Raw genomic sequence first — 12,137 nt, 5'->3', positions numbered from 1 at the left:
ACCTCAGGACGTCCCAAAGCGCTTTACAGCCAATGAAGTATTTTTTGAAGTGTGGTCACTGTTGTATGAACATACGAACAAACGAATTAAGAGCAGGAGTCGGCCATTCGGCCCCTCGAGCCTGCTCTGCCATTTGATAATATCATGGCTGATCTGATTGTGACCTCAACCCTACTTTCCCGTCTACCTACTGTAACCTTTGGCTCCCTTGTTAATCAGGAATCTCTCTAACTCAGCCTTAAAAATATTCAATGACCCTGCCTCCATCGCTCTCTGGGGAAGGGAGTTCCACAGACTCACGACCCTCTGCGAGAAAAAAATTCTCCTCATCTCCGTCTTAAATGGGAGACCCCTTATTTTTAAACTGTGTCCCCTCGTTCTAGACTCTCCCACAAAGGGAAACATCCCCTCAGCATCTACCCCTTCTAGTCCCCTCAGGATCTTATATATTTCAATAAGATCACCTCTCATTCTTCTAAACTCCAGTGTATACAGGCCCAACTTGTCCAACCTTTCCTCATAAGATAACCCTCTCATCCCAGGAATCAGTCGAGTGAACCTTCTCTGAACCGCCTCCAAAGCAATTGTGTCCTTTCTTAAATAAGGAGGTCAAAACTGCACACAGTATTCTAGATGTGGTCTCACCAATGCCCTGTACAACTGTAGCAAAACATCTCTACTTTTATATTCCATTCCCCTTGCAATAAATGACAACATTCCATTTGCCTTCCTGAACACTTGCTGTATCTGCATACTAACTTTTTGTGAATCATGTACTAGGACACCCAGATCCCTCTGTACCTCAGAGTTCTGTAATCTCTCTCTATTTAAATAATATACTGCTTTTCTATTCCTTCTGCCAAAGTGGACAAGTTCACATTTTCCCACATTATACTCCATCTGACAAATTTTTGCCCACTCACTTAACCTATGTATATCCCTTTGCAGACTCCTTATGTCCTCTTCACAACTTACTTTCCTACCTACCTTTGTGTCATCAGCAAATTTAGCAACCATACATTCGGTCCCTTCATCCAAGTCATTGATATAGATTGTAAATAGTTGAGGCCCAAGCACTAATCCCTGTGGCACTCCACTCGTTACATCTTGCCAACCTGAAAATGACCCATTTATGCCTACTCTCTGTTTCCTGTTAGCTAACCAATCCTTTATCCATGCTAATATGTTACCCCCTACACCATGAGCTCTTATTTTGTGTCGTAGCCTTTGATGTGGCACCTTGTCAAAAGCCTTCTGGAAATCCAAGTCCACCACATCCACAGGATCCCCTTTATCCACGTTGCTTGTTACTTCCTCAAAGAACTCTAATAAATTAGTCAAACATGATTTCTCTTTCACAAAGCCGTGTTGACTCTGCCTGATTGCATTGAGATTTTCTAAGTGCCCTGCTATAAACCTCCTTAATAATAGATTCTAGCATTTTCCCTATGACAGATGTTAAGCTAACTGGCCTGTAGTTTCCTGCTTTCTGTCTCCCTCCTTTCTTGAATAGAGGAATTACATTCACTATTTTCCAATCTGATGGGACCCTTCCAGAATCTAGGGAATTTTGGAAAATTAATACCAATGCATCTACTATCTCTGCAGCCACTTCTTTTAACACCCTAGGATGAAGTCTGTCAGGACCTGGGGACTTGTCAGCTTTTAGTTCTAATAATTTTTTCAGAACCCTTTCCCTGGTGATTGTAAATGTTTTAAGTTCCTCCCTCCCTTTCACCTCTTGATTCACAATTATTTCTGGCATGTTATTTGTATCCTCTACAGTGAAGACGGATGCAAAATATCAGTTCAATTCATCCGCCATTTCCTTATTCTCCATTATTAATTCCCCAGACTCACTCTCTAGAGGACCAATGCTCACTTTACTTACTCTTTTCCTTTTTAAATACCTGTAGAAACTCTTCCTATCTGTTTTTATATTTCTAGCTAGCTTTCTCTCGTACTCTAATTTCTCCCTCCTTATTATTCTTCTAGTCATTCTTTGCTGTTTTTTATATTCTGTCCGATCTCCTAACCTGCCACTAATCTTCACGGAATTGTATGCTTTTTCTTTCAATTTGACACTATCTCTAATTTCCTCAGTTAGCCATGGATGGTACGTCCTTCCCCTCGAGTCTTTCTTTCTCACTGGAATGTATCTTTGCTGAGTGTTATGAAATATCTCATTAAATGCCTGCCACTGCATCGCTACTGACCTATCCCTTAACCTAAGTTCCCAGCTCACTTTAGCCAGCTCTGTCTTCCTGCCCTCATAATTGCCCTTATTTAATTTTAAACATTAGTCTGAGACTCACTCTTCTCTCCCTCAAACTGAATGCAAAATTCTATCATATTGTGATCAGATGGTGAAGGGGGGCTGCACCCAGCAGCGGGCAGGGCCTTCAGGGGCAGAGGGGAGGTAATGGGAAGGAGGTGGCTTCTGCCACAGTTCTCTAGTATGGTTGAGATCAGCCGTTTAGATCCTCACTGTGTTACACACTGTGATGCCCTTGACATCAAGGCAACATCTGACCGAGTGTGGCACCAAGGAGCCCTCGTAAAATTGAAGTCAATGGGAATCAGGGGGAAAACTCTCCAGTGGCTGGAGTCATACCTAGCACAAAGGAAGATGGTAGTGGTTGTTGGAGGCCAATCATCTCAGCCCCAGGGCATTGCTGCAGGAGTTCCTCAGGGCAGTGTCCTAGGCCCAACCATCTTCAGCTGCTTCATCAATGACCTTCCCTCCATCATCAGGTCAGAAATGGGGATATTTGCTGATGATTGCACAGTGTTCAGTTCCATTCGCAACCCCTCAGATAATGAAGCAGTCCGTGCCCGCATGCAGCAAGACCTGGACAACATCCAGGCTTGGGCTGATAAGTGGCATGTCACATTCGTGCCAGATAAGTGCCAGGCAATGACCATCTCCAACAAAAGAGAGTCTAACCACCTCCCCTTGACATTCAACGGCATTACCATCGCCGAATCCCCCACCATCAACATCCTGGTGGTCACCGTTGACCAGAAATTTAACTGGGCCAGCCACATAAATACTGTGGCTACAAGAGCAGGTCAGAGGCTGGGTATTCTGCGGCGAGTGACTCACCTGCTGACTCCCCAAAGCCTTTCCACCATCTACAAGGCACAAGTCAGGAGTGTGATGGAATACTCTCCACTTGCTTGGATGAGTGCAGCTCCAACAACACTCAAGAAGCTCCACACCATCCAGGATAAAGCAGCCCACTTGATTGGCACCCCATCCACCACACTAAACATTCACTCCCTTCACCACTGGCGCACTGTGGCTGCAGTGTGTACCATCCACAGGATGCACTGCAGCAACTCGCCAAGGCTTCTTTGACAGCACCTCCCAAACCCATGACCTCTACCACCAAGAAGGACAAGGGCAGCAGGCACATGGGAACAACACCACCTGCACGTTCCCCTCCAAGTCACACACCATCCCGACTTGGAAATATATCGCCGTTCCTTCATCGTCACTGGGTCAAAATCCTGGAACTGCCTTCCTAACAGCACTGTGGGAGAACCTTCACCACACGGACTGCAGTGGATCAAGAAGGCGGCTCACCACCACCTTCTCAAGGGCAATTAGGGATGGGAAATAGATGCTGGCCTTGCCAGCAACGCCCACATCCCATGAACGAATAAACAAAAGAACAGTGTCAAGTGTGAGAGGGCCCCTTCTGTTCAGACTCTGTGCCCTTTATTTATTATGCAGCTAACACACTGATTGTGATTGCTTCCAGGCCCTACTATTGCTATTTCCCTTTCGCTTTAGGACCACGTTCTTGTCTGGGCCAGGTGTTTGCACAGGTAAGAGGCAGACAAGATTCACGGGACTCCGTGTCTTTACACAGTTAACGGCAGATGATGTAACCTCTGTCACCACGGGCAATGAAACTTCATCTGAGGTCGTTGTTAATTCAGCTTCACCTTACTTCTCACCATTGGACACTTTACTGTTCCCTCTCACCAATCCACCTGATGCCATTGGACCAGCTCTGCCCCAATGCTGTGGAGAGGTTACCAGCTCACGTTCACCCCTCCCACTGGAACTTTAAACACCTTAACCCGGAACTTCCGAGAGCTCGGGTTCTCCGAGAACAGCCAGAGTTACCTGGGCATGAAAGAGGCCGAGAGTCACTATGGCAAGGCAAGGCTTCATCTCAACTCAGTGACGCACGTGTGTTATTATATAATATACACACAGGAGTGTTATACCCAGTAAGACACAGTGTGTTATTATATAATATATACAGGAGTGTTACACCCAGTAACACACGGTGTGTTATTATATAATATATACACAGGAGTGTTATACCCAGTAACACACGGTGTGTTATTATACAATATATACAGGAGTGTTATACCCAGTAACACACGGTGTGTTATTATACAATATATACAGGAGTGTTATACCCAGTAACACACGGTGTGTTATTATACAATATATACAGGAGTGTTATACCCAGTAACACACGGTGTGTTATTATACAATATATACAGGAGTGTTATACCCAGTAACACACGGTGTGTTATTATATAATATATACAGGAGTGTTATACCCAGTAACACACGGTGTGTTATTATATAATATATACAGGAGTGTTATACCCAGTAACACACGGTGTGTTATTATATAATATATACAGGAGTGTTATACCCAGTAACACTGTTATTATATAATATATATACAGGAGTGTTATACCCAGTAACACACGGTGTGTTATTATATAATATATATACAGGAGTGTTATACCCAGTAACACACGGTGTGTTATTATATAATATATACAGGAGTGTTATACCCAGTAACACACGGTGTGTTATTATATAATATATACAGGAGTGTTATACCCAGTAACACACGGTGTGTTATTATATAATATATACAGGAGTGTTATACCCAGTAACACACGGTGTGTTATTATATAATATATACAGGAGTGTTATACCCAGTAACACTGTTATTATATAATATATATACAGGAGTGTTATACCCAGTAACACACGGTGTGTTATTATATAATATATATACAGGAGTGTTATACCCAGTAACACACGGTGTGTTATTATATAATATATACAGGAGTGTTATACCCAGTAACACACGGTGTGTTATTATATAATATATACAGGAGTGTTATACCCAGTAACACACGGTGTGTTATTATATAATATATATACAGGAGTGTTACACACAGTAACACACGGTGTGTTATTATATAATATATACAGGAGTGTTATACCCAGTAACACTGTTATTATATAATATATATACAGGAGTGTTATACCCAGTAACACACGGTGTGTTATTATATAATATATACAGGAGTGTTATACCCAGTAACACTGTTATTATATAATATATATACAGGAGTGTTATACCCAGTAACACACGGTGTGTTATTATATAATATATATACAGGAGTGTTATACCCAGTAACACACGGTGTGTTATTATATAATATATACAGGAGTGTTATACCCAGTAACACACGGTGTGTTATTATATAATATATACAGGAGTGTTATACCCAGTAACACACAGTGTGTTATTATATAATATATACAGGAGTGTTATACCCAGTAACACACGGTGTGTTATTATATAATATATACAGGAGTGTTATACCCAGTAACACACGGTGTGTTATTATATAATATATACAGGAGTGTTATACCCAGTAACACACGGTGTGTTATTATATAATATATACAGGAGTGTTATACCCAGTAACACACGGTGTGTTATTATATAATATATACAGGAGTGTTATACCCAGTAACACATGGTGTGTTATTATCAAATTGCCTCCCTATTACTAAGTTTGATCTTTTTTCAGATGGAGGCGAAGGTGATTTTGTGCAAATTCCTGCAGAGGTTTGAATTCCAACTAGTGTCAGGCCAGACTTACGAAATTTTGGACATCGGAACAATCCGACCACGGGACGGTGTTGTGTGTACCTTGAAACCAAGATCAGAATCATCCAAAGGAGGATACAACGCTTTGCCCACAGAGAGATGAGTGCAGCCCGGGAGAGCCCTCCCATGCAAGAGTTCCAATAATCCCACAGGTTTACCAGGGGAAAGTCACAGTTGGACTTGTGACTGGTTTTGGGGGGAGGATTAAAACCTGTGTCTGTAACAATCACTGTATGATAAAGCCAGTACCTTGGAGAAACCAATGCAGGCTCGGAATGATGTCATTGAGCAGTGGTAACCTAGCAACCATGGAAATGTCGGCAGCCCATTCTCAGTCCTTCCCACCAAGGTCACTGTGTCAATAACGGTGTCACTTGGCAGAATGGAAGATTCATTGGGTTCATACATTGACCTTTCACCTCGCTGACGCAATTAAGAGCTGCTCTCGGCCGACTTTAAATTTCTTAATCATTGGCCTCGTTCCTGAGTACATGGAAAAAAAACTTCCTGCAATTCAGCACAAATTATCGGCCTCACTCAGACAGCACGTACAGCATGACTGGGAAAGGCAATTCTCACATTGAGCAGCGATCTGAGACTCAATTGGGATTGGGTGCAGTATCTGGAACAAAAGCCTCAGTATCAACAGAGGAAACCCGTTCTGCACCTGTCCCGGGAGTGTTTGATGCAAATAATTACAGGTCTCTGCTATCTTGCATGAAATCTTTCCCCGGAATTCACTATCCCGTGTGTAATCATTCCCGGGTATTCACTGTCCCGTGTGTAATCGTTCCCGGGTATTCACTATCCCGTGTGTAATCGTTCCCGGGTATTCACTATCCCGTGTGTAATCGTTCCCAGGTATTCACTATCCCGTGTTTAATCATTCCTAGTATTCACTATCCCGTGTGTAATCGTTCCCGGGTATTCACTATCCCGTGTTTAATCATTCCTAGTATTCACTATCCCGTGTGTAATCGTTCCCGGGTATTCACTATCCCGTGTGTAATCGTTCCCGGGTATTCATTATCCCGAGTGTAATCTCTCCCGGGTATTCACTATCCCGTCTGTAATCGTTCCCGGGTATTCACTATCCCGTGTGTAATCGGTCCCGAGTATTCATTATCCCGTGTGTAATCTTTCCCGGTATTCACTATCCCGTGTGTAATTGTTCCTGGGTATTCACTATCCCGTGTTTAATCATTCCCGTGTATTCACTATCACGTCTGTAATCGTTCCCGGGTATTCACTATCCTGTGTGTAATTGTTCCCAGGTATTCACTATCCCGTGTGCAATCGTTCCCAGTATTTACCATGCCATGTGTAATCGTTCCCGGGTATTCACTATCCTGTGTGTAATCGTTCCAGGTATTCACTATCCCGTGTGTAATCGTTCCCCAATATTCACTATCCCGTGTATAATCGTTCCCGGGTATTCACTATCCCGTGTGCAATCGTTCCCGAATATTCACTATCCCGTGTATAATCGTTCCTGCGTATTCACTATCACGTGTGTAATCATTCCCGGGTAATCACTATCCCGTGTGTAATCGTTCCCGGGTATTCACTATCCTGTGTGTAATCGTTCCCGGGTATTCACTATCCCGTGTATAATCATTCCCGGGTATTCACTATCTTGTGTGCAATCGTTCCCGGGTATTCTCTATCCTGTGTTTAATCGTTCCCGGGTATTCACTATCCCGTGTGTAATCGTTCCCGGGTAGTCACTATCCCGTGTTTAATCGTTCCCGGGTATTCACTATCCTGTGTGTAATCGTTACCAGGTATTCACTATCCCGTGTTTAATCATTCCTAGTATTCACTATCCCGTGTGTAATCGTTCCTGGTTATTCACTATCCCGTGTGTAATTGTTCCTAAATATTCACTATCCCGTGTGTAATCGTTCCCGGGTATTTACTATCCCATGTGTAATTGTTCCTGAATATTCACTATCCCGTGTGCAATCATTCCAGGGTATTCACTATCCCGTGTGTAATCGATCCCGAGTATTCATTATCCTGTGTGTAATCTTTCCCGGTATTCACTACCCGTGTGTAATTGTTCCTGGGTATTCACTATCCCGTGTGTAATCATTCCAGGTATTGACTATCCCGTGTGTAATTGTGCCTGGGTAATCACTATCCCGTGTGTAATCTTTCCCGGGTATTCACAATCCTGTGTGCAATGGTTCCCGGGTATTCACTATCCCGTGTGTAATCGTTCCCGGGTATTCTCTATCCCTTGTGTAATCGTTCCCGGGTTTTCCCTATCCCGTGTGTAATCATTCCCGAATATTCACTATCCCGTGTATAATCATTCCGGGGCATTCACTATCCTGTGTGTAATCGTTCCCGGGTATTCTCTATCCCGTGTGTAATCGTTCCCGGGCATTCACTATCCTGTGTGTAATCGTTCCCGGGTATTCACTATCCCGTGTGTAATCGTTCCCGGGTATTCACTATCCTGTGTATAATCATTCCCGGGTATTCACTATCCCGTGTGTAATCATTCCCGGGTATTCACTATCCCGTGTGTAATCGTTCCCGGGCATTCACTATCCTGTGTGTAATCGTTCCCAGGTATTCACTATCCCGTGTGTAATCATTCCCGGGTATTCACTATCCCGTGTGTAATCGTTCCCGAATATTCACTATCCCGTGTATAATCATTCCGGGGCATTCACGATCCTGTGTGTAATCGTTCCCGGGTATTCTCTATCCCGTGTGTAATCGTTCCCGGGCATTCACTATCCTGTGTGTAATCGTTCCCGGGTATTCACTATCCCGTGTGTAATCGTTCCCGGGTATTCACTATCCTGTGTATAATCATTCCCGGGTATTCACTATCCCGTGTGTAATCATTCCCAGGTATTCACTATCCCGTGTGTAATCGTTCCCGGGCATTCACTATCCTGTGTGTAATCGTTCCCAGGTATTCACTATCCTGTGTGTAATCGTTCCCGGGTATTCACTATCCCGTGTATAATCATTCCCGGGCATTCACTATCCTGTGTGTAATCGTTCCCGGGTATTCACTATCCCGTGTGTAATCATTCCCGGGCATTCACTATCCCGTGTGTAATCGTTCCCGGGTATTCACTATCCCGTGTGTAATCGTTCCCGGGTATTCATTATCCCGAGTGTAATCTCTCCCGGGTATTCACTATCCCGTCTGTAATCGTTCCCGGGTATTCACTATCCCGTGTGTAATCGGTCCCGAGTATTCATTATCCCGTGTGTAATCTTTCCCGATATTCACTATCCCGTGTGTAATTGTTCCTGGGTATTCACTATCCCGTGTTTAATCATTCCCGTGTATTCACTATCCCGTCTGTAATCGTTCCCGGGTATTCACTATCCTGTGTGTAATTGTTCCCAGGTATTCACTATCCCGTGTGCAATCGTTCCCAGTATTTACCATGCCATGTATAATCGTTCCCGGGTATTCACTATCCTGTGTGTAATCGTTCCAGGTATTCACTATCCCGTGTGTAATCGTTCCCCAATATTCACTATCCCGTGTATAATCGTTCCCGGGTATTCACTATCCCGTGTGCAATCGTTCCCGAATATTCACTATCCCGTGTATAATCGTTCCTGCGTATTCACTATCACGTGTGTAATCATTCCCGGGTAATCACTATCCCGTGTGTAATCGTTCCCGGGTATTCACTATCCTGTGTGTAATCGTTCCCGGGTATTCACTATCCCGTGTATAATCATTCCCGGGTATTCACTATCTTGTGTGCAATCGTTCCCGGGTATTCTCTATCCTGTGTTTAATCGTTCCCGGGTATTCACTATCCCGTGTGTAATCGTTCCCGGGTAGTCACTATCCCGTGTTTAATCGTTCCCGGGTATTCACTATCCTGTGTGTAATCGTTACCAGGTATTCACTATCCCGTGTTTAATCATTCCTAGTATTCACTATCCCGTGTGTAATCGTTCCTGGTTATTCACTATCCCGTGTGCAATTGTTCCTAAATATTCACTATCCCGTGTGCAATCATTCCAGGGTATTCACTATCCCGTGTGTAATCGATCCCGAGTATTCATTATCCTGTGTGTAATCTTTCCCGGTATTCACTACCCGTGTGTAATTGTTCCTGGGTATTCACTATCCCGTGTGTAATCATTCCAGGTATTGACTATCCCGTGTGTAATTGTGCCTGGGTAATCACTATCCCGTGTGTAATCTTTCCCGGGTATTCACAATCCTGTGTGCAATGGTTCCCGGGTATTCACTATCCCGTGTGTAATCGTTCCCGGGTATTCTCTATCCCTTGTGTAATCGTTCCCGGGTTTTCCCTATCCCGTGTGTAATCATTCCCGAATATTCACTATCCCGTGTATAATCATTCCGGGGCATTCACTATCCTGTGTGTAATCGTTCCCGGGTATTCTCTATCCCGTGTGTAATCGTTCCCGGGCATTCACTATCCTGTGTGTAATCGTTCCCGGGTATTCACTATCCCGTGTGTAATCGTTCCCGGGTATTCACTATCCCGTGTATAATCATTCCCGGGTATTCACTATCCCGTGTGTAATCATTCCCGGGTATTCACTATCCCGTGTGTAATTGTTCCCGGGCATTCACTATCCTGTGTGTAATCGTTCCCAGGTATTCACTATCCTGTGTGTAATCGTTCCCGGGTATTCACGATCCCGTGTGTAATCGTTCCCGAATATTCACTATCCCGTGTACAATCATTCCGGGGCATTCACGATCCTGTGTGTAATCGTTCCCGGGTATTCTCTATCCCGTGTGTAATCGTTCCCGGGCATTCACTATCCTGTGTGTAATCGTTCCCGGGTATTCACTATCCCGTGTGTAATCGTTCCCGGGTATTCACTATCCTGTGTATAATCATTCCCGGGTATTCACTATCCCGTGTGTAATCATTCCCGGGTATTCACTATCCCGTGTGTAATCATTCCCGGGTATTCACTATCCCGTGTGTAATCGTTCCCGGGCATTCACTATCCTGTGTGTAATCGTTCCCAGGTATTCACTATCCTGTGTGTAATCGTTCCCGGGTATTCACTATCCCGTGTATAATCATTCCCGGGCATTCACTATCCTGTGTGTAATCGTTCCCGGGTATTCTCTATCCCGTGTGTAATCGTTCCCGGGTATTCACTATCCCGTGTTTAATCGTTCCCGGGTATTCACTATCCTGTGTGTAATTGTTCCCGGGTATTCACTATCCCGTGTTTAATCATTCCTAGTATTCACTATCCCGTGTGTAATCGTTCCTGGGTATTCACTATCCCGTGTTTAATCATTCCCGGGTATTCACTATCCCGTGTGTAATTGTTCCTGAATATTCACTATCCCGTGTGTAATCGTTCCCGGCTATTTACTATCCCGTGTGTAATCGTTCCCGGGTGTTCACTATCCCGTGTGTAATCGTTCCCGGTATTCACTATCCCGTGTGTAATCATTCCCGGGTATTCACTATCCTGTGTGTAATCGTTCCTGGGTATTCATTATCCCATCTGTAATCGTTCCCGGGTATTCACTATCCCGTGTGTAATCGTTCCCGGGTATTCACTATCCTGTGTGTAATCGTTCCCGGGTATTCGCTATCCCGTGTTTGATCGTTCCCAGGTATTCACTATCCCATGTGTAATCGTTCCCGGGTGTTCCTTATCCCGTGTGTAATCGTTCCCGAATATTCACTATCCCGTGTATAATCGTTCCCGGGTATTCACTATACCGTGTGTAATCGTTCCCGGGTATTCACTATCCCGTGTGTAATCGTTCCCGGGTATTCGCTATCCCGTGTTTAATCATTCCCGGGTATTCACTGTCCCGTGTTTAATCATTCCCGGGTATTCACTATCCCGTGTGTAATCATTCCCCGGTATTCACTATCCCGTGTGTAATTGTTCCCGGGTATTCACTATCTCGGGCTTAATCGTTCCCAGTATTCACTATCCCATGTGTAATCGTTCCCGGGTATTCACTATCCCGTGTGTAATTGTTCCCGGGTATTCACTATCTCGGGCTTAATTGTTCCCAGTATTCACTATCCCATGTGTAATCGTTCCAGGGTATTCACTATCCCGTGTGTAATCTTTCCCGGTATTCACTATCCCTTGTGTAATTGTTCCTGGGTATTCACTATCCCGTGTGTAATCGTTCCCAGTATTCACTATCCCATGTGTAATCGTTCCCGGGTATTC

At 44.1% G+C, this 12,137-nt stretch overlaps 1 protein-coding gene across 1 annotated transcript in view; it reads left to right on the top strand.

The window, feature by feature from the left end:
* LOC137326752 (cholesterol 24-hydroxylase-like) overlaps positions 1-6,211 on the top strand; it is a 59,201-nt gene extending 52,990 nt beyond the window's left edge. The window contains exons 14-15 of the mRNA XM_067992133.1: positions 3,768-3,834; positions 5,869-6,211. Coding sequence (XP_067848234.1) covers positions 3,768-3,834; positions 5,869-6,051 — 250 coding nt within the window. The 3' untranslated portion in view covers positions 6,052-6,211. The remainder of the gene's footprint in view (positions 1-3,767; positions 3,835-5,868) is intronic.
* Positions 6,212-12,137: the final 5,926 nt, after the last annotated feature.

This window comes from Heptranchias perlo, chromosome 10, assembly GCF_035084215.1.
Source record: "Heptranchias perlo isolate sHepPer1 chromosome 10, sHepPer1.hap1, whole genome shotgun sequence".
In the NCBI taxonomy this organism is placed as follows: domain Eukaryota; kingdom Metazoa; phylum Chordata; class Chondrichthyes; order Hexanchiformes; family Hexanchidae; genus Heptranchias; species Heptranchias perlo.
This window is presented reverse-complemented; position numbering and strand designations above follow the sequence as displayed.